General features: G+C 47.1%; 1 protein-coding gene across 2 annotated transcripts in view; it reads right to left on the reverse strand.

The window, feature by feature from the left end:
• MRPL39 (mitochondrial ribosomal protein L39) overlaps positions 1-27,898 on the reverse strand; it is a 258,260-nt gene that overhangs the window by 189,152 nt on the left and 41,210 nt on the right. For both annotated transcript variants that reach the window (XM_063956371.1, XM_063956372.1), the window contains exon 3: positions 1,910-2,049. In XM_063956371.1, coding sequence (XP_063812441.1) covers positions 1,910-2,049 — 140 coding nt within the window. The remainder of the gene's footprint in view (positions 1-1,909; positions 2,050-27,898) is intronic.

The following is a 27,898-nucleotide window of genomic DNA, read 5'->3' on the forward strand; positions in this document are numbered from 1 at the left end:
CTAAGGTGTTTTTATTGCGTCTCAGAGCGCCCCCCCCCCCCCCAGCGCCCTGCACCCTCAGTGACCGGAGTGTGAAGTGTGCTGAGAGCAATGGCGCACAGCTGCGGTGCTGTGCGCTACCTTATTGAAGACAGGACGTCTTCTGCCGCCGATTTCCCGGACCTCTTCTGTCTTCTGGCTCTGTAAGGGGGCCGGCGGCGCGGCTCTGGGACCCATCCATGGCTGGGCCTGTGATCGTCCCTCTGGAGCTAATGTCCAGTAGCCTAAGAAGCCCAATCCACTCTGCACGCAGGTGAGTTCGCTTCTTCTCCCCTTAGTCCCTCGGTGCAGTGAGCCTGTTGCCAGCAGGATTCACTGAAAATAAAAAACCTATACTTAAACTTTTTCACTAAGCAGCTCAGGAGAGCCACCTAGTGTGCACCCTTCTCGTTCGGGCACAAAAATCTAACTGAGGCTTGGAGGAGGGTCATAGGGGGAGGAGCCAGTGCACACCAGGTAGTCCTAAAGCTTTTACTTTTGTGCCCAGTCTCCTGCGGAGCCGCTATTCCCCATGGTCCTTTCGGAGTTCCCAGCATCCACTAGGACGTCAGAGAAATAATATTAGTCGTTAAGTGGTAATCTGAACTGTGGCCCTGATTCCGAGATGGGAAGGATGTTGATTTTATACGCAATGGGGCACTGCGTACAATAGTCTCGTAAATGTTGGGCGCAGAAAGAATTTATTAGTGAATAGGTTGCCAGTCAGGGAACACTTATAGGGGGTAGCAGAGGAGTTAATGACTCAAACGCAGGTTTGTTGTGACCGTTTTGAGGAGGGGGGTTTAAACCTGCGACTGTGATTCCGTAAGCAATGCAGAGTGATCCAGCATGGTACTTCCAGTGTCCATAGGGTTACTCATACGGTCAATGTTCGTCCAACGCTTGTGTCTTTGGGGGTCATTCCGACCCGTTCGCACGCAGCGGTTTTTCGCTGCGGTGCGAATGGCCCGGAAATGCGCGGCGGACGTATTGCGCACGCGCGTTGTTGCCTGGCAACGATCGTCGCCGGGCAACGATGCCGCCAGCGACAAATGTGATCGCAAGAAGATGGACAGGCGGGAGGTTTTCCAGGCCGGATACTCACCGTTTACAGCCATTTCGGGGAGTGGCAAGAAAAACGCAGGCGTGTCCAGGCGAACGGAGGGCGGATGTCTGACGTCAAAGCCGGGACCTGCATCGCTGGATCCGTCGCACAGGGTAAGTAGGTCCAGGGCTTTTTTTTAGCATAGTAGGGCTGCACAAGCGATCACAGCCCTATGCTAAAATACACTCCCCCATAGGCGGGGATTAGTTGATCGCACCAGCAGCAAAAAGTTGCTTGGTGCGATCAACTCGGAATGACGGCCTTTGTACGCAAGCAGAGGATCAGAGAGGTGGATTAGCGGTGTCTGCGACATTAGCATATTTTCACACAGCCGCTGCGCACCAATCAGCAGCTGTGATTACATTTGCATCAGTCTCTGAATTAGGCCCAGTATACTGGCGCCGATATACTGTCTGTCAACATTATGAATGTGTAACAGGCGTACGGTATGTTACCCATGAACATGACAAATGCCTAAGTCCTTCTAAAAATGGATGAAGCTCTCCTGTCCCCAATCCCCAGTGATCGCAGTAATATAGTAGGCTTGACTAATATCCCCCGGAAACACATGCCTCAGCGACCTTACTATGGAATTGCATTGCAACGTGTGTAAGTAATGGAAGCACTTTACTTTCAAGGCCTGTTCCTGAGGTGCTCCAAAGATGCGGTTAGATTTTAGACGAGATACTGTAACAGGCTTCTTGTGGGCAGGGATGGGTAAGCCAAGTGGTCTGTACAGCAGAGCTAGGTAAAGTGTAAATCGGTGCACAGTATAGATGTACTGACCTTATTAACTTCCTCCGGGTCTTCCTGCGTAAACGTAAGGAACTGGATATCACAGGATTTAGTCAGAGGTCTGTACATGTCCCAGATCTCCCCGTCCACAAGGGCCAGCACAGACTTGCTGCAGTACCACTCGCTGAGATCTGCAAACAAAAACACATTACATGAAAAAAACATTCATAAACAAAGTCCATCCTTGTTTGCTCTAAGCTCTCATGTACCATCGCCGTCAGTGTGAGGCTCAGTATCAGCAACGGCCGACTCCAACTACTCCACAGAGGCCGATCAGCGGTCACCATGAGAAATATACTCATAGGTTAACTGGCTCCCAACAAAATGAACCCTAGAGTGAATGGGTGCGTGTACATGTGATAGGGAATATGGATTGTAAGCTCCACTGGGGCAGGGACTGATGTGAATGGGCAAATATTCTCTGTAATGTGCTGCGGGATATGTGTGGTGATAATAATAATAATAGTAGTAGTAATAATAATAGTAATAATAGTAATAGTAGTAGAAGTAATAATAATAATAATAATAATAATAATAGTTGCACATGGAGGTAACCCCTCTGCAATAAGCAGATAAACGCAGTATGCTCATCTAATAGTATCACAGGGAATAACAGGAAGAATTAATCCTAAACCCCCTCAATCACTAGGACCATGCTTGTTAGAATGGCTGCCTCACTGCACTAGGGTCATGAGCACAATTCCCAAAGGGGGCCCTTTCTCTGTGGAGTTTGTATGTTCTCCCTGTGTTTGTGCGCCTCTAACACTACACAAAAATTTACTGGTAGGTTATTTGGATTCTAAAATAATTAACTCAACTGTGTGTGTGCGCGCGCGCATGCGTATGTTAGGGTATTTAGAGTGTAAGCTCAAATGTACACCACTGGCACTATATAAATAAATGATAAGTAGTAAAGAGACCAGACCTATTCCAGTTCACCACAATCTGTCCCCCCTGCTCCGACCAGGGCCACCTCCGCTTTTCCAGCACTATCCCCCTCTCTATCCATTGCACCCCCCATTCCAAATATGCCTGCTGGTACCCCGTTCTGTCTTCTGCTCTTTCCCACCACACCCCATCCCATCACTGTTGCTCCGTCCTGCACCACCAGCTCCGCTCTGTCCCACCCCCATACTTACTCAGTTTATGGCAGCCATACGGGTAACTATGAATCAAGAGATTAGGACCTCCCCCCACCCACATGTGTAGGAGGATTAAACAGCGCTGGTTAGACTATCAGAGGGTAGCAGATTGGTCAAAGAAGCAGCATGGCCAGGAGCACTGGGTGAGGATATACTGTACTTCAGGACCCTGGACATGGCACTCTAACTTAATTAGAAGAAGGGTGCATAGCACGGAAAAAATAAGAATTTACTCACCGGTAATTCTATTTCTCGTAGTCCGTAGTGGATGCTGGGAACTCCGTAAGGACCATGGGGAATAGCGGGCTCCGAAGGAGGCTGGGCACTCTAGAAAGATTTATGACTACCTGGTGTGCACTGGCTCCTCCCACTATGACCCTCCTCCAAGCCTCAGTTAGGACACCGTGCCCGGACGAGCAGACATAATAAGGAAGGATTTAGAATCCTGGGTAAGACTCTTACCAGCCACACCAATCACACCGTACAACTCGTGATACTATATCCAGTTTGACAGTATGAAAACAACTGAGCCTCTCAACAGATGGCTCAACAATAACCCTTTAGTTAACAATAACTATTTACAAGTATTGCAGACAATCCGCACTCGGGATGGGCGCCCAGCATCCACTACGGACTACGAGAAATAGATTTACCGGTGGATAAATTCTTATTTTCTCTAACGTCCTAGTGGATGCTGGGAACTCCGTAAGGACCATGGGGATTATACCAAAGCTCCCAAACGGGCGGGAGAGTGCGGATGACTCTGTAGCACCGAATGAGAGAACTCCAGGTCCTCCTCAGCCAGGGTATCAAATTTGTAGAATTTAGCAAACGTATTTGCCCATGACCAAGTAGCTGCTCGGCAAAGTTGTAAAGCCGAGACCCCTCGGGCAGCCGCCCAAGATGAGCCCACCTTCCTTGTGGAATGGGCCTTTACAGATTTTGGCTGTGGTATGCCTGCCACAGAATGTGCAAGCTGAATTGTACTACAAATCCAGCGAGCAATAGACTGCTTAGAAGCAGGAGCACCCAGCTTGTTGGGTGCATACAGGATAAACAGCGAGTCAGATTTTCTGACTCCAGCCGTCCTGGAAACATATATTTTCAGGGCCCTGACAACGTCTAGCAACTTGGAGTCCTCCAATTCACTAGTAGCCGCCGGCACTACAATAGGCTGGTTCAGGTGAAACGCTGACACCACCTTAGGGAGAAATTGGGGACGAGTCCTCAACTCTGCCCTATCCATATGGAAAATCAGATAAGGGCTTTTACATGATAAAGCCGCCAATTCTGACACTCGCCTGGCTGAAGCCAAGGCTAATAACATGACCACTTTCCACGTGAGATATTTCAGATCCACGGTTTTAAGTGGCTCAAACCAATGTGATTTTAAGAAACTCAACATCACGTTGAGATCCCAAGGTGCCACTGGAGGCACAAACGGGGGCTGAATATGCAGCACTCCTTTTACAAAAGTCTGAACTTCAGGTACTGAAGCTAGTTCTTTTTGAAAGAAAATCGACAGAGCCGAGATCTGTACTTTAATGGAGCCTAGTTTTAGGCCCATATCCACTCCTGCTTGCAGGAAATGCAGAAATCGACCTAGTTGAAATTCCTCTGTTGGGGCCTTATTGGCCTCGCACCATGCAACATATTTTCGCCATATACGGTGATAATGCGTTGCCGTAACATCTTTCCTGGCCTTAATAAGCGTAGGAATGACTTCTTCCGGAATACCCTTTTCCTTCAGGATCCGGCGTTCAACCGCCATGCCGTCAAACGCAGCCGCGGTAAGTCTTGGAACAGACAGGGCCCCTGCTGTAGCAGGTCCTGTCTGAGCGGTAGAGGCCACGGGTCCTCTGAGAGCATCTCTTGAAGTTCCGGGTACCACGCACGCCTTGGCCAATCCGGAACCACGAGAATTGTGTTTACTCCTCGCTTTCTTATTATTCTCAATACCTTTGGTATGAGAGGCAGAGGAGGGAACACATAAACCGACTGGTACACCCACGGTGTCACTAGAGCGTCCACAGCTATCGCCTGAGGGTCCCTTGACCTGGCGCAATATCTTTTTAACTTTTTGTTGAGGCGGGACGCCATCATGTCCACCTGTGGTTTTTCCCAACGGTTTACCAGCATCTGGAAGACTTCTGGATGAAGTCCCCACTCTCCCGGGTGGAGGTCGTGTCTGCTGAGGAAGTCTGCTTCCCAGTTGTCCACTCCCGGAATGAACACTGCTGACAGTGCTAGAACATGATTCTCCGCCCATCGGAGAATTCTTGTGGCTTCTGCCATCGCCATCCTGCTTCTTGTGCCGCCCTGTCGATTTACATGGGCGACTGCCGTTATGTTGTCTGACTGGATCAGCACCGGCTGGTGTAGGAGCAGGGATTTTGCTTGACTTAGGGCATTGTAGATGGCCCTTAGTTCCAGAATATTTATGTGAAGGGAAGTCTCCTGACTCGACCATAGTCCTTGGAAGTTTCTTCCCTGTGTGACTGCCCCCCAGCCTCGAAGGCTGGCATCCGTGGTCACCAGGACCCAGTCCTGTATGCCGAACCTGCGGCCCTCTAGAAGATGGGCACTCTGCAGCCACCACAGTAGAGACACCCTGGTTCTTGGAGACAGGGTTATTAAGCGATGCATCTGAAGATGCGATCCGGACCACTGGTCCAACAGGTCCCACTGAAAAATTCTGGCATGGAACCTGCCGAAGGGAATTGCTTCGTAAGAAGCCACCATCTTTCCCAGGACCCGCGTGCAGCGATGCACTGATACCTGTTTTGGTTTCAGGAGGTCTCTGACTAGAGATGACAACTCCCTGGCTTTCTCCTCCGGGAGAAACACTTTTCTCTGGACTGTATCCAGAATCATACCCAGGAACAGTAGCCGTGTCGTCGGAACCAGCTGTGACTTTGGGATATTCAGAATCCAGCCGTGCTGGTGCAGCACTTCCTGAGATAGTGCTACTCCCACCAACAACTGTTCCTTGGATCTCGCTTTTATTAGGAGATCGTCCAAGTACGGGATAATTAAAACTCCCTTTCTTCGAAGGAGTATCATCATTTCCGCCATAACCTTGGTAAATACCCTCGGTGCCGTGGACAGTCCAAACGGCAGCGTCTGGAATTGGTAATGGCAATCCTGTACCACAAATCTGAGGTACTCCTGGTGAGGATGGTAAATGGGGACATGCAAGTAAGCATCCTTGATGTCCAGGGATACCATGTAATCCCCCTCGTCCAGGCTTGCAATAACCGCCCTGAGCGATTCCATCTTGAACTTGAATTTCTTTATGTATGTGTTCAAGGATTTCAAATTTAGAATGGGTCTCACCGAACCGTCCGGTTTCGGTACCACAAATAGTGTGGAATAATAACCCCGGCCTTGTTGAAGTAGGGGTACCTTGATTATCACCTGCTGGGAATACAGCTTGTGAATTGCCGTTAGCACCGCCTCCCTGTCTGAGGGAGCAATCGGCAAGGCAGATTTTAGGAACCGGTGGGGTGGGGACGCCTCGAATTCCAGCTTGTACCCCTGAGATACTATTTGCAGGATCCAGGGATCCACCTGTGAGCGAACCCACTGATCGCTGAAATTTTTGAGGCGACCTCCCACCGTACCTGGCTCCGCCTGTGGAGCCCCACCGTCATGCGGCGGACTTGGAAGAAGAAGCGGGGGAGGACTTTTGCTCCTGGGAACCTGCTGTTTGTTGCAGCCTTTTTCCCCTACCTCTGCCTCTGGACAGAAAAGACCCGCCTTTTCCACGCCTGTTTTTCTGGGTCCGAAAGGACTGAACCTGATAAAACGGCGCCTTCTTAGGCTGTGAGGGGACATGGGGTAAAAATGCTGACTTCCCAGACGTTGCTGTGGAAACTAGGTCCGAGAGACCATCCCCAAATAATTCCTCACCCTTATATGGTAACACTTCCATGTGCTTTTTTGAATCTGCATCTCCTGTCCACTGGCGAGTCCATAAGCCTCTCCTAGCAGAAATGGACAATGCACTTACTTTAGATGCCAGTCGGCAGATTTCCCTCTGTGCATCTCTCATATATAAGACTGAGTCTTTGATATGGTCTATGGTTAACAGGATCGTGTCTCTGTCTAATGTGTCAATATTTTCTGACAGTTTATCTGACCATGCAGCGGCAGCACTGCACATCCAAGCTGACGCAATAGCTGGCCTAAGTATAATGCCTGTGTGTGTATATACAGACTTCAGGATCGCCTCCTGCTTTCTATCAGCAGGTTCCTTGAGGGCGGCCGTATCCGGAGACGGTAGTGCCACCTTTTTAGACAAACGTGTGAGCGCTTTATCCACTCTAGGGGGTGTTTCCCAACGTGACCTATCCTCTGGCGGGAAAGGGAACGCCATTAGTACCTTCTTAGGAATTACCAATTTTTTATCAGGGAAAGCCCACGCTTCTTCACACACTTCATTTAATTCATCTGATGGGGGAAAAACTACGGGTAGTTTTTTCTCTCCAAACAGAATACCCTTTTTAGTGGTACCTGTAGTTATATCAGAAATGTTTAACACCTCTTTCATTGCCTCAATCATGCAGTGAATGGCCTTAGTGGGCATCAGGTTTGACTCATCGTCGTCGACACTGGTGTCAGTATCAGTGTCGACATCTGGGTCTGCTTGAGGTAGCGGGCGTTTTAGAGCCCCTGACGACCCATGCGACGCCTGGGCAGGCACGAGCTGAGAAGTCGGCTGTCCCACATTTGGCATGTCGTCGATTTTCTTATATAAGGAGTCTATACGTGCACATATTACTTTCCATAAGCCCATCCACTCAGGTGTCTGCCCCGCAGGGGGTGACATCCCTTCTAAAGGCATCTGCTCTGCCTCCACATCATTATCCTCATCAAACATGTCGACACAGCCGTACCGACACACCGCACACACACAAGGAATGCTCCGAATGAGGACAGGACCCACAAAAGCCCTTTGGGGGGACAGAGTGAGAGTATGCCAGCACACACCAGAGCGCTATATAATGCAGGGACTAACTGAGTTATGTCCCCTATAGCTGCTTTTTATATTATATATATATATATATTGCGCCCAAATTTAGTGCCCCCCCTCTCTGTTTTTACCCTGTTCTGTAGTGTAGACTGCAGGGGAGAGCCAGGGAGCTTCCTTCCAGCGGAGCTGTGAAGGAGAAATGGCGCCAGTGTGTCTGAGGGAGATAGCTCCGCCCCTTTTCCGCGGCCTATTCTCCCGCTTTTTTCTGGATTCTGGCAGGGGTATTTACCACATATATAGCCTCTGGGGCTATATATTGTGGTATTTTTGCCAGCCAATGTGTTTTTATTGCTGCTCAGGGCACCCCCCCCCCCCAAGCACCCTGCACCCTCAGTGACCGGAGTGTGAAGTGTGCATGAGGAGCAATGGCGCACAGCTGCAGTGCTGTGCGCTACCTTGGTGAAGACTGATGTCTTCTGCCGCCGTTTTTCCGGACCTCTTCTTGCTTCTGGCTCTGTAAGGGGGATGGCGGCGCGGCTCCGGGACCGAACACCAAGGACTGGGCCTGCGGTCGATCCCTCTGGAGCTAATGGTGTCCAGTAGCCTAAGAAGCCCAATCCGGCTGCAAGCAGGCGAGTTCGCTTCTTCTCCCCTTAGTCCCTCGCTGCAGTGAGCCTGTTGCCAGCAGGTCTCACTGAAAATAAAAAACCTAAAACTATACTTTCTTTCTAAGGGCTCAGGAGAGCCCCTAGTGTGCATCCAACCTCGGCCGGGCACGAAATCTAACTGAGGCTTGGAGGAGGGTCATAGTGGGAGGAGCCAGTGCACACCAGGTAGTCATAAATCTTTCTAGAGTGCCCAGCCTCCTTCGGAGCCCGCTATTCCCCATGGTCCTTACGGAGTTCCCAGCATCCACTAGGACGTTAGAGAAACACCTATGCTCAATGCTTTGGACAATCAACAAACAGACCGCCCTACTGGCTCTTACCAACCTAGCAGGAGTCTAAAATCAGACTCCCGGCATGGCAGAAATTACCTTACACTCGTGCAGAATTTATATATATTAGCAGGAAAAAAAAATTGTTAAGTCAACTGTTACCAAAGACCGGCTCATCAACCACTGCTCTCAAACATCTTGTCCACCCCAATCATCAGATGTCACCCAAATGCCACTAGTGTTTTTTTTTTTTTGTTTTTTTTCCAAGAACAAGGTGTACTGAAATGGGGAGATGTATCAAGCCTTGACTATAAACCAATCAGCTTGTGTCTATTCAAATACTGTGCTATATAAATGACAGAAGCCGATTGGTTGTTTTGGGCAATTTCTCCATGGGTTGATATGTCGTCAGTTGCTTCCTGATCCACCTGACGTTATGTTCCGCTGTAAAAAATGACCGCAACGGAGTACACACTGAACAATTGTAGCACTATTGAAGTGATTTGTATCGTTACACCGCCACCTGTTAACAAAATCTGTAACTAAATTTTTCCATTAATAGCTAGCCCATCCTCTGATTTACCTGTTGTCCAAATTTCTCTTTATTATAACCTATACTCGTCCCATAGTGCTCTATGTAGTGGTACTTTCATTTTAACAGCCCTCTAAATTACTATTGTCGAAAGCTCCTGCAACAAATCTGCATACGCACCTATACAATCGTCGGGACCCTTTCACCCGATATTGGGTGATCAGGCCATGGACTGTATAGGTGTGTACACACCTTTATAGTCAGTGAGCAGATTTAAGAGCAGATCCAATTAACCATGCAACCCTGTGGGAGAGTTGCAGGACATTGTTGGTATGGAACATCACTTAACTATAGATTTAAAAAAAATATATGTTCTGTATCGTAATAAGCGGAATTGTGCGCTACGTACCTCACACTTAATTCACAATTTATGTTGGAATAATAAAAACTAAGGGGGGTATCCTTTTAGCTGCGATTACCCATTTTTGCACAAAAAGCCAGACTTTTTCCGTGAATTGCAATAAAACCCTATCCAATTAGCAGAGAAAACTTTTCCCACAATAATTTATCACACATTTCACTTCACCTTCTCAGAGCAGGTGAAAACTTGGGGAAAATACCTATTTTAAGGTAAAAATGTCAGACTTTTGTGCAGAACCCCTGGAACACCCCTCCTAATTAGGCACTTAGAAGTTTTTAATTATTTTTAATTGGCCAATAATGACATGTCTGTTTTGGGACGAAAGAGTGCAGAGTGATGGAATTTGGGGTTCAAGGTATAGGACAGGTATATTGGGGTGCTTTATGAGTGGGACAGGTGTTTTAGGCTTGCAGGTGGGAGTAGTCGGTCTGTTAACACTTTTTAAGTCCCATTAAATGACCCAAATATATATTTATATCCATTTTTATGTACCCCAAATTCAATTTGAGCACTTATTTTGCCGGGGGGAAAAAAATTGGCTTTATAATATTTTTCCATTTAAAAAAAATAAAATACATTTAACAGCCATTTGACCCAATTTAGTTTAGTTTAGCATTTTTTGAGGAACAGGCTGATTTCCCCATTTTCACCCTGATTTTTCACCTTTTTTTTTCGCCCATGTCCCGTTTTCGCACATTTGGAATAGGATGGGGCGAAGAAAGGGAGCGTGCATACCCGCGGAAAGACATTTTTGCTGCAATTTTCATGTGATAGACGACAAAAAAATTTCCGCAATTTTGTGGCTAATAGGATACCGCCCTAAGAGCTTAGGGACACAAATATTTAACAGTATATTTTGAAAGCATATTAAAATATTCCAATATTGGCGAACGGGTTCCAATAGTGGAACAGTGGAGATCTTTGCATTTTGAAGCTTTATCCGAATCTACATGTGCAAATTCCTTCTACTGTAATCGCACATCACAGACCTGTATTTCAGCAAGCCGTACAGTAGCTTCAACATGCATTATGAATACCTTGTATACTGCAAGCTTGTTTTCTTATTTATGTTTCTCACTCAGATTACATCATGTTCTTTTACACATTCTATATAAAAAATAAAAAAAAGAAGTTTGCTCGAAGTCTTAACAGCTCTGTGGCTTAGTCTGCCCTGCTGAGAGCTTGCACAAGGTCAGAACCTATGAACCAAGAAATTCTACATAAACAGGCATATAACATTGGGAAATCTGTACATTAACAAAGAGACAATCAATTCTAATTATGTTGGGAGACCTGGCTAAACGAGATTAATTGCATCTATCAATATGCAGGCTGGTCCACCTGGCACCACTTCTATGTAGATTTTAAATAACTGTACTGTAACCTGCTAATCGCTCCATGAATCTGGCGCTTCTCACAACCTCATTATGTACCATCAGCCGAGCTCTGTGCATTCCAGTCTTCTACCTGTGGCAGCTGAATGGGCGCTATTGGGTGGTAACTGAGCATATCAGTTCAGTTCTTTCATATAGTCGATATACATCATCGTACGTCGGAAATGCCTGTCTAGCAGGAGTTGCGGTTACCGGCGTGGGAGTGATGGAGTAGCAGCACTGGCATCCACAGGACCTGCCTCGCACCGCTGCTCAATGTCTTGGAAGTAAAAATTAAATAAAATCATTAAATGAAAGCTTGGGGCTGCCCACTGTTCAACGGTGCGACTCCTGCCAGCACCAAAATGAAACGGAGGATACCGGAGCACGGAGGTGGGGTATAGTTAGAAAGGATAGGAGCATCTTGGGATGCCAAAAGCTTAACTGTTTGGTTCCCAGTCCTAACCTCCCCCTACAAACCCCCATGGTATTCCCAGTGGACCCCCTATGGAACCCAAAGAAGAAGAAAAAAATATGGGCAGGGAATTTTTCTATATTGCACAAGCAGTGCCTAACATTTCACATAAGTTGATTGGGACAGTGAATCTCCCGTTTCACAGTGATATATTGCTTTTATATCACAGCTGTACAGAGCAGCCATAAATGGAGGTTTGTAACCCTCCCTCTTGCACAATGAAAGCATTTAATAGGTTGTTTGTTTTTGTTTTGTTTTTTGGGGGTGGCGGGGCGGGGTTACCATCCAATCCTCCCATCACAAAACCCCAAAGGGCGAGATGATATTGGGCAAACGCAATTGACCAAAGTAATTGCATTAAAATAAAATAAAAATAATTTAAAGAACTAGGAGGAAAGAACACAAAATTGTAAAGCAGGTTTGGGTATAACTTCTAGCAAAAATTAAATTAGAAATTTAATTGCATTTTTTCTGGTACTGTTCATTTAATTAACTGTTGCTACCTAATTAATTTGAAATTATTAACAAGAAGGCCAGTTAATTGAACTATGAAAATGTAAAATGAGATGGCATCCATATCTGATGTATTTGGCTGCTCCCAGGTCACTGTGTTAGCAGACTAACAATATTACATATATAAATATATATACAGAGACTACATATTATTCCATTGTATTCCAATAAATAGGGGATTTACATTTTTAAAAAGCTTTTTTTTTCTCACCAAAGTAGGTCAAGCACATTGAGCGGAAAGTACATAATCACCAAGCTATCGATTCTGTGCTACAGTATACTTAAAATACAGGACCCTCTGGAGCATTTGCATAGAAAACCATTGTACAAAAAATACAAAAAGGTATTTGCATAAAGTGTCCTGAACTTTTGTTAAATAGGGTTTCTCAATGAATCAATGACAAAGCAGCAGCGGCGGCACAGTAGCTAAAGAAAAGCGATAGTCGCTTGGAAAATAAAGTATTATAGATATCCGTGGTCTGTACAGTAATGGGAGATAGTCAAGGTCTCCGAGCATTGCTACACCGTATTATTACACAGGCGTTCTGTTATCAGGAAAAATATGAAGAGAGAACTAGATGCCTTTTTATTAACAGAATTAGAAAGACACAAGAACCTAAAATCAGACAAAAGATCACAGATAGCAAAAGAAAGAAAAATAAAAAATAAACAGATTCTGGTAGCCGGGAATGGTACTATAAAGTAGTGATGAGCACCGGAAATTTTTCGGGTTTTGTGTTTTGGTTTCGGTTCCGCGGCCGTGTTTTGGGTTCGAACGCGTTTTGGCAAAACCTCACCGAATTTTTTTTTGTCGAATTCGGGTGTGTTTTGGATTCGGGTGTTTTTTTCAAAAAACCCTAAAAAACAGCTTAAATCATAGAATTTGGGGGTCATTTTGATTCCATAGTATTATTAACCTCAATAACCATAATTTACACTCATTTTCAGTTTATTCTGAACACCTCACAATATTATTTTTAGACCTAAAATTTGCACCGAGGTCGCTGGATGGCTAAGCTAAGCGACACAAGTGGCCGACACAAACACCTGGCCCATCTAGGAGTGGCACTGCAGTGTCAGGCAGGATGGCACTTCCAAAAAATTGTCCCCAAACAGCACATGATGCAAAGAAAAAAAGAGGCACACCAAGGTCGCTGTGTGACTAAGCTAAGCGACCCTAGTGGCCGACACAAACACCTGGCCCATCTAGGAGTGGCACTGCAGTGTCACGCAGGATGGCCCTTCAAAAAAATACTCCCCAAACAGCACATGACGCAAAGAAAAAAGAGGCGCAATGAGGTAGCTGTGTGACTAAGCTAAGCGGCCCTAGTGGCCGACACAAACACCTGGCCCATCTAGGAGTGGCACTGCAGTGTCACGCAGGATGGCCCTTCAAAAAAATACTCCCCAAACAGCACATGACGCAAAGAAAAATGAAAGAAAAAAGAGGTGCAAGATGGAATTGTCCTTGGGCCCTCCCACCCACCCTTATGTTGTATAAACAGGACATGCACACTTTAACGAACCCATCATTTCAGCGACAGGGTCTGCCACACGACTGTGACTGAAATGACTGGTTGGTTTCGGCCCCCACCAAAAAAGAAGCAATCAATCTCTCCTTGCACAAACTGGCTCTACAGAGGCAAGATGTCCACCTCATCATCATCGTCCGATTCATCACCCCTTTCACTGTGTACATCCCCCTCCTCACAGATTATTAATTCATCCCCACTGCTGAAATCCACCATCTCAGGTCCCCGTGCACTTTCTGGAGGCAATTGCTGCTGGTGAATGTCTCCACGGAGGAATTGATTATAATTCATTTTAATGAACATCATCTTCTCCACATTTTCTGGAAGTAACCTCGTACGCCGATTGCTGACAAGGTGAGCGGCGGCACTAAACACTCTTTCGGAGTACACACTGGAGGAGGGCAACTTAGGTAGAATAAAGCCAGTTTCTGCAAGGGCCTCCAAATTGCCTCTTTTTCCTGCCAGTATACGTACGGACTGTCTGACGTGCCTACTTGGATGCGGTCACTCATATAATCCTCCACCATTCTTTCAATGGTGACAGAATCATATGCAGTGACAGTAGACGACATGTCAGTAATCGTTGGCAGGTCCTTCAGTCCGGACCAGATGTCAGCACTCGCTCCAGACTGCCCTGCATCACCGCCAGCGGGTGGGCTCGGAATTCTTAGCCTTTTCCTCGCACCCCCAGTTGCGGGAGAATGTGAAGGAGGAGATGTTGACGGGTCACGTTCCGCTTGACTTGACATTTTTCTCAACAGCAGGTCTTTGAACCCCTGCAGACTTGGGTCTGCCGGAAAGAGATCCAACGTAGGTTTTAAATCTAGGATCGAGCACGGTGGCCAAAATGTAGTGCTCTGATTTCAACAGATTGACCACCCGTGAATCCTGGTTAAGCGAATGAAGGGCTCCATCCACAAGTCCCACATGCCTAGCGTAATCGCTCTGTTTTAGCTCCTCCTTCAATGTCTCCAGCTTCTTCTGCAAAAGCCTGATGAGGGGAATGACCTGACTCAGGCTGGCAGTATCTGAACTGACTTCATGTGTGGCAAGTTCAAAAGGTTGCAGAACCTTGCACAACGTTGAAATCATTCTCCACTGCGCTTGAGACAGGTGCATTCCACCTCCTTTGCCTATATCGTGGACAGATGTATAGGCTTGAATGGCCTTTTGCTGCTCCTCCATCCTCTGAAGCATATAGAGGGTTGAATTCCACCTCGTTACCACCTCTTGCTTCAGATGATGGCAGGGCAGGTTCAGGTGTTTTTGGTGGTGCTCCAGTCTTCTGTACGCGGTGCCTGTACGCCGAAAGTGGCCCGCAATTCTTCTGGCCACCGACAGCATCTCTTGCACGCCCCTGTCGTTTTTTAAATAATTCTGCACCACCAAATTCAAGGTATGTGCAAAACATGGGACGTGCTGGAATTTGCCCAGATGTAATGCACGCACAATATTGCTGGCGTTGTCCGATGCCACAAATCCCCAGGAGAGTCCAATTGGGGTAAGCCATTCTGCGATGATATTCCTCAGTTGCCGTAAGAGGTTGTCAGCTGTGTGCGTATTCTGGAAAGCGGTGATACAAAGCGTAGCCTGCCTAGGAACGAGTTGGCGTTTGCGAGATGCTGCTACTGGTGCCGCCGCTGCTGTTCCTGCAGCGGGAGGCAATACATCTACCCAGTGGGCTGTCACAGTCATGTAGTCCTGAGTCTGCCCTGCTCCACTTGTCCACATGTCCGTGGTTAAGTGGACATTGGGTACAACTGCATTTTTTAGGACACTGGTGACTCTTTTTCTGAGGTCTGTGTACATTTTCGGTATCGCCTGCCTAGAGAAATGGAACCTAGATGGTATTTGGTACCGGGGACACAGTACCTCAATCAAGTCTATAGTTGGCTCTGAAGTAACGATGGATACCGGAACCACGTTTCTCACCGCCCAGGCTGCCAAGGCCTCAGTTATCCGCTTTGCAGCAGGATAACTGCTGTGATATTTCATCTTCCTCGCAAAGGACTGTTGGACAGTCAATTGCTTACTGGAAGTAGTACAAGTGGTCTCCCGACTTCCCCTCTGGGATGACGATCGACTCCCAGCAGCTACAACAGCAGCGCCAGCAGCAGTAGGCGTTACACTCAAGGATGCATCGGAGGAATCCCAGGCAGGAGAGGACTCGTCAGACTTGCCAGTGACATGGCCTGCAGGACTATTGGCTTTCCTGGGTAAGGAGGAAATTGACACTGAGGGAGTTGGTGGTGTGGTTTGCGTGAGCTTGGTTACAAGAGGAAGGGATTTACTGGTCAGTGGACTGCTTCCGCTGTCGCCCAAAGTTTTTGAACTTGTCACTGACTTATGATGAATGCGCTGCAGGTGACGTATAAGGGAGGCTGTTCCGAGGTGGTTAACGTCCTTACCCCTACTTATTACAGCTTGACAAAGGCAACACACGGCTTGACACCTGTTGTCCGCATTTGTGTTGAAATAATTCCACACCGAAGAGCTGATTTTTTTTGTATTTTGACCAGGCATGTCAATGGCCATATTCCTCCCACGGACAACAGGTGTCTCCCCGGGTGCCTGACTTAAACAAACCACCTCACCATCAGAATCCTCCTTGTCAATTTCCTCCCCAGCGCCAGCAACACCCATATCCTCATCCTGGTGTACTTCAACACTGACATCTTCAATTTGACTATCGGGAACTGGACTGCGGGTGCTCCTTCCAGCACTTGCAGGGGGCGTGCAAATGGTGGAAGGCGCAAGCTCTTCCCGTCCAGTGTTGGGAAGGTCAGGCATCGCAACCGACACAATTGGACTCTCCTTGGGGATTTGTGATTTAGAAGAACGCACAGTTCTTTGCTGTGCTTTTGCCAGCTTAAGTCTTTTCTTTTTTCTAGCGAGAGGCTGAGTGCTTCCATCCTCATGTGAAGCTGAACCACTAGCCATGAACATAGGCCAGGGCCTCAGCCGTTCCTTGCCACTGTGTCGTAAATGGCATATTGGCAAGTTTACGCTTCTCCTCAGACGCTTTTAATTTTGATTTTTGGGTCATTTTTTTACTGATCTTTTGTGTTTTGGATTTTACATGCTCTGTACTATGACATTGGGCATCGGCCTTGGCAGACGACATTGATGGCATTTCATCGTCTCGGCCATGACTAGTGGCAGCAGCTTCAGCACGAGGTGGAAGTGGATCTTGATCTTTCCCTATTTTTTTAACTTCCACATTTTTGTTCTCCATATTTTAATGCGCACAACTAAAAGCCACCACAGGTATACAATGTAGATGGATGGTGTCAAAGTCGTAAAATATAGCGACCTATGATGCCTTGTACTAACCCCATGCGCTTGCCCGCTGCACGTGCACATTCTCTCCCGTGCGTGCGCATATTCACAGTTGCATGACGGCGCCTCCACGGTCGTGCGCTCAGGCGCGTGGTATGTGCATTTACGGTAGAGTTTGTGTGCGTCTGGCGGGCGACTCGATCGTTACATAGTTAATCCAAATAGTATATTTTATAGGTTATGGTCCCCTTAATAATATCAGTAAGTTTGTTTAGTGTAACTGGTTCATGGACAGAGAGATCCCTCTTTACATGATACGAAGGGTCAGACAGGCTTTGACCAATGGTGTTTAGTATGTAACGGAAGAGTATTTTATTAGTAACATTCCGGTGTTGGTTTGAAAGAGATTAATCGCTCCTGCGAATAGTTATGTTTATAAGAAGATTATGGACATTTACTGTATTTGCAGTTCATTATCCATGCGGCGGGAATCCTGAGATTCCCTCCCACCTGAGCAGTATGAAATAGTCACAGCCCACCTGTTCGAATCAACCTATGACTTTTTGTTATAATGTGAAGACAGATTCCTGTGTCCAATGAACAATGAGATTGTAGGACCCTTTGTAGTGTACTGTATGTAGTGTATATAAGAACAAGCCAGGCTGGGCCAGCTCAGTCTACTCTCCACAACGGTTTTCATCATTGACTAACTAGAGAGCTGGTTCCAGGACTGCGCAGCGATCATTCCCCAGTGTGTAAGTTTTTCTCTGTAACCAACTTATTCTCTGTTTGTATTTGCCATACTCTCTCTCTCTCTCTCACTGTTAGTTTAGGATTAAGACGCTGTTGTATATTGTATATTTTCAGTTATTCTGTTTAGGTGTTTTATGTTAGTGCTGGAGTGTATAAGCTGTAACTGTTTTCCCCTTTTTCATACTAAAATCATCTAGATAAAGGTTTTGGAACCTTACAAGGTATTGTGTGTTTATCATTACATTGCTAAGGGTATTCGGAGCGTCTCAATCGCTCAAGCAGCTTTTATATTAACCAGGTTAAGAAGCGTTATATCATTACAGTATAAGTATATCCCTTCATTGTGTTGCATACAAGGTTTACTGTGTGTCATCATGTGAGCGTCTGCGCCGCTCGTGTTCCTCTTGTGGGCACAGCGTCCGCTACGCTGGTAGCGTAGCATTACGGTACTCGGGCCGCCTATAGCGTGCTCGATACCCAGCGTAAGCCGTGAGCGAACGTGCCGCTCGTGCGTCTCGACCACGGCCTAGCGTCTGCTACGCTAAGTGCGTACCATTACGGTACCCCGTACGCCCATTGCGTACTGAGTCTCTTACCAATATATAGTGAATGTTATAAGATAAATAATTAGCTTTATCAATTGGCGGCTCGTCCGTCCTCCACATATCCGCTCTAGCGAACACAAGCAGACTATCTGTCAGCAAAGGGCGAGAAGGTAGTATCCCTTCGTATCCGTGTTGGTGGTGAGGGATACGGTAGTGCTGACTAGATAAGCGTCTGCATCGCTACGCTGTAGGAGTGCTAGTGGAATCCGGAACCGGAAGGTAAGAACAGTACGCTATTGTCTTTTAAAACTGTTTTATGTCTGTTTGATACACATTGCGTACGCAACATACGCACACACCTGCATTTTTCATTTGTGTAATTTCACATCTCGCCTTCCTGTTTGCCATTTATCATTGATAACGTACTGAGAAAGATTTGTTGCTATTGGTAGTTAAAAGTAAAATGAATACGTAAGGGAGTAATTTGTAAAACACGCACACGGCTTTGGCTAAGATACAAGGAAGTTCTGTGTGGTGTTCAGTCAATGATTACAGTTAAATATAATTTGCATTGATAGAAACGTGTTACTTGTGTTACTGTGGACGTGTCTGGCCTGTGTACACGTGTCCCTAACAAAGGGCGGGACAAGCGTACGCGACGCAAGGGCTTACACACATAGCGTATATTACGCAACGGAGCGTATGGGTACGCCCACGTAATACAAATCACACGATAGTATTGTTTTAGTAGGCGATACGGAAGCAACGCGATAATAGCGCAAGTCAATCTCAGTGTCCTAAATTTTAGCGTAATAAATCCTTCTCTAGTTGTAACTCCTTTGGGACTAGACTGCGATACTGAATGAAAGGGATTTCTGTACAGAAACGAAAGTAAAGAGTATATGAGGTGAAAGAGTGTGTGTGTGTGTGTATATATATATATATATATATATATATATATATATATATATGTTTCTCATTTTTGGGTGGAACCACAGGAAATCGAGTTCTCGTGAGGTACATCCGTGAAAGTGACAGCGCGTGGTGGCTTGGGAGGCATCCCTTGTTAAATATTGAAATAAGAGCATTAGAGTATAGCAGACCAGGAGGTCACGGACCAGGAGGTCCAGAGAGACGGACCAGGAGGTCTAGGTACAGCAGACTAGGAAGTCCGCTATAGATAGAGTCAAGGAGCACAACCCCAGGAGGGTTGGTGCGGTACCCATATAGGCCATTAAGCTCTGGCTGAAGGAATTCGCAGCCACAATTTTCGATTCCGTTGGTCGTTCCGCACATAAGATTAGTTGCAGTGATCGCAAAATACGCGCTATAGCGCATTTTTACGCGGTACAGGCAGTGAGGGACTCCGTTTTTAAAACTGAGCGGGTCCCGCAGGACGCGCTGTCACTAGCCGACATGTGCATCTTGCCATCCAATCGCTGCCCCTCAGTGTCTCCTCTTCCAATAGCGGCCAAAGGCGTCTCCCAGTCACCTTGAAATCCGCCCTGGAACACCATGCACGTCTTGGTGAGTGTTTCCTGTTGTTTTTTTTGTCTTGCACTCAAAACCCGTGATGCGGGCTCCATGCTGTAACCCCTTCTCTGCCGCATCAGGGACATGTGTTCCTCAGCAGTCTGCTTTCCCGTGCACTGCGTGCTGGCTCAGCCTGTCAGACCTTAGAAGTGGCCACTGGCTGCTGGTAATAATAGTGGTGCAGGGACAGGTCACACCTGCGGCGGGGTCATTGCTGCACGGTCGGAGAGGAACCTCCGTGATCACTTGCTGCTGCCCTAGAGAGGATGTGTGTAGCAGGGCTGAGAGGGTGGGAGCAGCGGGATTTACCATCTACGTCTATGCACACAGGGGATCTTTGCAGTGACAGGAGCAACTAGTTGCGCACCCTGCACAAGAAAGTTTCAGACCTCTTTACTTTAAAAAACTATCACATTTTGGACCTGCTGATAATCTGTGCCCATCTCTAGGTGAACCTCTATTCCCCCCCCCCCCCCCCCTTGTGCAAAGACTTGGGCTGAGAAAGTGTTTCTTAATGCCTGCATTATAGCTGTGGGACCTGTGTATAAGGACCACATTATCCCCTTATCACTAAACTATGTTTGGACTTTAATGATCAAAGTAATGGGCCATTTCATTGTCCAGCATATGCACACCATGCCTATAACGCCATCCATACCCACAACGTGCCCAGCATACACACACTCCCATACCCACACAGTGCCCAGCATACACCGTGCCCAACATACATACACTCCCATACCCACACAGTGCCCAGCATACACCGTGCCCAACATACATACACTCCCATACCCACACAGTGCCCAGCATACACCGTGCCCAACATACATACACTCCCATACCCACACAATGCCCAGCATACACCGTGCCCAACATGCATACACTCCCATACCCACACAGTGCCCAGCATACACCGTGCCCAACATGCATACACTCCCATACCCACACAGTGCCCAGCATACACCGTGCCCAACATACATACACTCCCATACCCACACAGTGCCCAGCATACATACACTCCCATACCCACACAGTGCCCAGCATACACCGTGCCCAACATGCATACACTCCCATACCCACACAGTGCCCAGCATACATACACTCCCATACCCACACAGTGCCCAGCATACACCGTGCCCAACATACATACACTCCCATACCCACACAATGCCCAGCATACACCGTGCCCAACATGCATACACTCCCATACCCACACAGTGCCCAGCATACACCGTGCCCAACATGCATACACTCCCATACCCACACAGTGCCCAGCATACACCGTGCCCAACATACATACACTCCCATACCCACACAGTGCCCAGCATACATACACTCCCATACCCACACAGTGCCCAGCATACACCGTGCCCAACATGCATACACTCCCATACCCACACAGTGCCCAGCATACATACACTCCCATACCCACACAGTGCCCAGCATACACCGTGCCCAACATGCATACACTCCCATACCCACACAGTGCCCAGCATACACCGTGCCCAACATGCATACACTCCCATACCCACAGTGTCCAGCATACACCGTGCCCAACATGCATACACTCCCATACCCACACAGTGTCCAGCATACACCGTGCCCAACATACATACACTCCCATACCCACACAGTGCCCAGCATACACCGTGCCCAACATGCATACACTCCCATACCCACACAGTGCCCAGCATACACCGTGCCCAAAATACATACACTCCCATACCCACACAGTGCCCAGCATACACCGTGCCCAACATACATACACTCCCATACCCACACAGTGCCCAGCATACATACACTCCCATACCCACACCGTGCCCAGCATACATACACTCCCATACCCACACCGTGCCCAGCATACATACACTCCCATACCCACACAGTGCCCAGCATACATACACTCCCATACCCACATCGTGCCCAGCATACATACACTCCCATACCCACACAGTGCCCAGCATACATACACTCCCATACCCACACAGTGCCCAGCATACATACACTCCCATACCCACACAGTGCCCAGCATACATACACTCCCATACCCACACAGTGCCCAGCATACACCGTGCCCAACATGCATACACTCCCATACCCACACAGTGCCCAGCATACACCGTGCCCAACATACATACACTACCATACCCACAGTGCCCAGCACACATACACTCCCATACCCACACCGTGCCCAGCACACATACACTCCCATACCCACACAGTGCCCAACACACATACACTCCCATACCCACACCGTGCCCAGCATACATACACTCCCATACCCACACCGTGCCCAGCATACATACACTCCCATACCCACACCGTGCCCAGCATACATACACTCCCATACCCACACCGTGCCCAGCATACATACACTCCCATACCCACACAGTGCCCAGCACACATACACTCCCATACCCACACCGTGCCCAGCATACATACACTCCCATACCCACACCGTGCCCAGCATACATACACTCCCATACCCACACAGTGCCCAGCATACATACACTCCCATACCCACACAGTGCCCAGCATACATACACTCCCATACCCACACAGTGCCCAGCATACATACACTCCCATACCCACACCGTGCCCAGCATACACACACATCTCAAGGATCTCGCTGTAACGGGAGGGCATCAACAAGGACAAAAAGGAGCTGATCTTAAAAGATAATGGGGTGAAGCACTGAATCCTGGGTACTGATGCCTCCATACCCCTAACACTGCCTACAGCTCTACCTGCCCCTAACCCCCTCCTTGCCCCCAGCACTGTCCCAACTGCTATCTACTTTACCCCCATCACTGCCCCCAGTATTGCCTTCCCCCAACCCCCTTCTTTCCCCCAGTACTGACCAAACGTCTATCTACCCTTAGCCCCAGCAGTGCCCCCCTGCCCCTAACCACCTCCGTGCCTGCCCTCACCCCTTAGAATATGTGGTGGGACACAGAAATTGTGGAGTAGGACCCCAATCTGTTATAGAGAGGGGTCCCTGGGACCCACAATTATTTTTGCTCAGCGCGATCACTGAGTTGCTTATGTGCAGTACGATTGTACCGCATGTAATTGTGTGCATTAGTTTGTAACTTGACCCAGTACCATTTGCGTACGCTAGAGGGGTCATAAACGCTATTTGTACATTTTAACGTGATTTGTGTAATTTTTTTTTTATTTTAAGGGAGGTTCGCTGGTCACTCAGGAATTCTCTAACAACCGATACTTGCTGGGGACGGGTAACCTACTCCCACAACGCCCCAGTAAATAAAGGTTTATAGGGGCCCTAGGTTGGGTACATCAGCTCTGAGTCAGTGATTGAAGTACTGGCCAACGTGGGCGAGAAGTGAGTGAAAGCACTCGGTCAAACTTTCACCGTCGGCCTGCCCCGGACATCTTGGTTTTTGTAAGGGTTCGCTGAAGACCCTGATTTGAAGGTCAGAGGTAGTGAAAGCAACACCTGCAAAGATGGGGGCCAGTTGTTCAGGTAGGGGGCGATCAACCCTGGTTCAGGTTGATTTAGTAAGCCGGCCAATAGGGTCGGCAAGGTATATCATGTGTGAGAAATACGGTTCACACACAGAGGTTTTGTGCGATGAATGGGAAAGAATGACTGTGCATGACGGGGAAAAGTTACCACGGGTAGGCAGTTTTAGCCCCGAGGTGTTACAAAATCTAAGGAGAAGGATATGTCTCATTAAATCTGCAAAGAGACGGATCAAACATTATGATTATTTACAATTATGGCAACAGGAAGGTGAAATACAAAGAGGATTGGCTCAAGCGGCTGGATCTAACCCTATCAGGAAACTGATAACCACCGCACCACCATACATAACGGGAGAGAAAGTGGTTACAGAGAATGGCACACTGGTGTATGATAAACATGCACTTAGTAACTGTATAGATGTTAAGAAAATGTAACTAAGATTGTTGATGCTAATACTAACCCGTGCAAGCTGTACCCTGTTTTAAACTTTCCCCAGGAGTGTGACCAAGAGGATGAGCCCACAACAATATCGGCACTCTCTCTAGCAGCCACCATAGCAGAAACAACAGTGGGCACGGCCCAACCAGTAAGAGCAGTATCAAAGGCCCCTAGTGGAGGGACAGGTGAGGTCTTATCAACTGGTAAGTACGGCACTGTACACTATGCAGAAACCATTACACCACATGTTGTAGAATCTACTCAGAATGATGTTATTGAACTTAATCCCGTTAGGGTAATTGCAGTACCAAATGGGAAAACTGACACTTCAGGAGTCACTCCTGTCAGAAACATCGCCATGCACTGCCCCTTTTCCCGAACGGAATTAAGATCAATGGTGTCTGAATTCCCTGATCCTAGGAAAGATCTAGTTGCAAGCCAGAAGTACATTAGAGAGCTAGGAAATACTGTGGAGCCCAATAACAAAGATTGGCGGACATTGCTGAGGGCATGTTTACCCTCCAATGTCGACTCAGCGAATTTTATAGCTGACTGTAGACTAAATGAAAAGGTACCCCTTACTGAGGAGTACAATCAAGATAATGTGAAAAGAATTAATTTGCAGCTGGGAGTATATTTCCCAGCTGTTGCTAAATGGAACAAAATTTTCTCCATCAAGCAAAAAGAGGGAGAAATAGCTGCTGATTATTTTCATCGGGCACTGCAGGAAATGGCTAAGTATACAGGGATAGAAGACATTAAGACAAATGTGAATCATAGAGAAGTAGCAGTATCTGTGTTAATGGATGGTTTAAAGGAAGTATTGAGGACGAGGGTACAGACCACCCAACCATGTTGGCGAGGTTTGTCGGTGGCTACTTTGAGAGAGGCCGCTATTGATCATGATCGGATCATCACCAGACACAGGGAGTCGCAGAGTGATAAGCTGATGGCTGTAAGTATACAGGCCCTTACCACAAGGCCAACTCAGCATAAGTCTCAGACCCCTGTGGGTAAGTCAAATGTGGTAACTTGTTATTACTGTCATAAAGAGGGACATTTTGCACGAGACTGTAGATTGAAAAATGCACAAAAATCATATCAACCCCCTAGACAACGACATGACACACGAAATTGGGATCAAGGACCGCAGAGACGGAGTTATGAGCCACACGCAGGGGAAACAAAAAGGTATCCCCCAAAAAGAGACTGGCAAGTCTCTGATAGTTCCCATTTACCCCCTTCACAGGTAATAGCTGCCAGCGCAATGCAGGGAGGTCACCACATACAATAGTGGTGGGGCCACACCTGTAGTCTGCAGCCAGTTAAATTAATTGCGAGCCTTGGAAGTGAACCCGAGGTCACAATTGATGTAGCTGGTAAATCTCTAAATTTCCATGTAGATACGGGGGCGGCCAAGTCAGTGATAAATTCGACCGTGGGCATGAGAACCACTGGTAAAACAATTCCAGCCATGGGAGTAACAGGAGTAGTACAACACTACCCTTTAAGCAAACCTGCAGAGATTACTATAGGGCCTTTGCATACCAAGCATTCTTTTCTGCTGGCTGCATCGGCTCCGACTAATCTCCTAGGGAGAGATTTACTGTGCAAAATGGGATGTGTCATATATTGTACTCCTGAAGGTGTGTTCTTGGACATACCCAAAAACCACGCTCAGGAAGTGCAGGATATGCTAGACTCCCCAACAAGATTAATGTCACACACTGCTATTGTAAATAGGTGTCCGTCCAAGGTAGAGGAAATGATTTCCCAGATACCGGAATCACTTTGGACCAAGGATGGACAAGACACTGGATTAATGGCAAACGTAGCCCCAGTAGTTGTACAAGTAAAAGATGGTAGGATAGCTCCAAAAATCCCACAATACCCTCTGAAGCCAGAGGTGGAGTTAGGAGTTTACCCTGTAATAGAGCGCTTGCTACAACAGGGCATTCTGGTAAGGACGTCCAGCACTGCCAATAGTCCCATCTTCCCTGGTAAAAAGAGTGGGGGGAGGGGTTACAGATTAGTGCAGGATCTAAGAGGGATCAACAAAATAGTTGAGGGTCAATTCCCCGTAGTGCCAAATCCAGCTGTCATCCTTATGCAAATCCCTCCCACTGCAAAATTTTTCACTGTGATTGACCTCTGCTCCGCCTTCTTCTCGGTACCTCTGCACCCTGACAGTCAATACTTATTCGCATTTACATACAGAGGAGTTCAGTACACCTGGACTCGCTTACCACAAGGTTTCATTGACAGTCCAAGTATTTTCTCGCAAGCCTTGCATGATTGTTTACAGTCTTTTCAACCTGAGAGTGGATCAATATTAATACAGTACGTAGATGACCTACTGCTGTGTTCAGATTCACTTGAATCGTCCCTGAGAGATACGAAACAACTCCTGTTTCATCTTTCAGACACCGGACACAAGGTTTCCAAAGATAAAAGTTACAATTATGCAAGACCAGGGTGAAGTATTTGGGACACTGTCTGACACAAGGACTGAGACACCTCACCGCTGATAGAATTCAAGCAATTCGTGACATGACCCTGTTACAAACCGAGCAACAGATTAGAAAGTTTTTAGGAATGTATGGGTATTGCCGTAACTGGATCCCAGGGTTTTCTATACTAGCCCTGCCTTTGCAGGAGATGGTCTCATCAAACAAACCTGATCGGATTTCGCACACAGACGAGTCTGAGATGGCATTTGAGAGACTTAAACAGTGCCTAACGCAGGCACCAGCATTAGGTATGCCAGATTATGGAAAACCCTTTGAGCTGTACAGAACAGAGAGTGCTGGGTGCGCGGCAGGTGTCTTAACCCAGAAGCATGGTGATGCCAGCAGGCCGGTAGCCTACTATAGCGCTCAGCTAGACACGGTAGCGCGATCCCTCCCCACATGCTTGCGAAGTGTTGCAGCAATAGCACTGCTAGTAAGTAAAAGCGAAGATGTAGTGCTAGGACATAACCTCACAATTCATACACCACATGCAGTGTCAGCCTTACTGAATTCTGCCCAAACCAGACACGTCTCATCAGCGCGGTTTACAAGATGGGAATTGGCATTAATGGCCCCGGTAAACATCACCATAAGGAGATGCAGCGCATTAAATCCTGCAACATATCTCCCAGGTGTGCCTGGACAGGCACAAAGGGTGGAGGATGAGCGTGATGGTGAAGGAAGATTTAGTAAGGAAACTGACACAAATGATTGTATGGAATATTTGACCCAAAATTTCACGGCAAGGCCTGACATCAGTGACAACCCACTGGAAGATGTAGATCTTACTTTCTACACTGACGGCAGTTGTCACAGACAGACGGACTCGGGAGACTTGTGTACTGGATACGCAGTCGTAGATGACCAAGGTACCATAGAAGCGGAACCCCTAGGCCCACCACACTCAGCACAAGTTGCTGAACTAGATTACAAAAATTAATAGAGGCGCTCATGTAGACACACACACCAAATTTTTATGGTTTCAATAACAACCAAGAGACATTAATAAATTTAATAATAATAAATCTATATATTTATTTAATAATAATGTTCCATATATAACCAAAAACACACATATAGAATGTGCTTCAATAAATATAATATGTAAATAAAATTACACTGAACATTGATAGTCTGAGAATACAGACAGGTGGCAATATGTTGCAGTCCTTTAGGAATATTATTGTCACAGCTGCATAATACAGATTCCCCGCATGAATGGATTAAATAGAGATGAAATTACCTCTCCATATGGGCTGGTGTACCCGAGCGTCCCCGGGTAAGTCCAAAAAGTGCCCAAACGATGATAATTCTGGAGGGTACTAAACGTGTTACAATGTAGCAGCCAGCGGCTGGCTGCTACATTGTAACACGTTTAGTACCCTCCAGAATTATCATCGTTTGGGCACTTTTTGGACTTACCCGGGGACGCTCGGGTACACCAGCCCATATGGAGAGGTAATTTCATCTCTATTTAATCCATTCATGCGGGGAATCTGTATTATGCAGCTGTGACAATAATATTCCTAAAG

The sequence above is a fragment of the Pseudophryne corroboree genome, chromosome 2, assembly GCF_028390025.1.
Source record: "Pseudophryne corroboree isolate aPseCor3 chromosome 2, aPseCor3.hap2, whole genome shotgun sequence".
NCBI classification, from domain to species: domain Eukaryota; kingdom Metazoa; phylum Chordata; class Amphibia; order Anura; family Myobatrachidae; genus Pseudophryne; species Pseudophryne corroboree.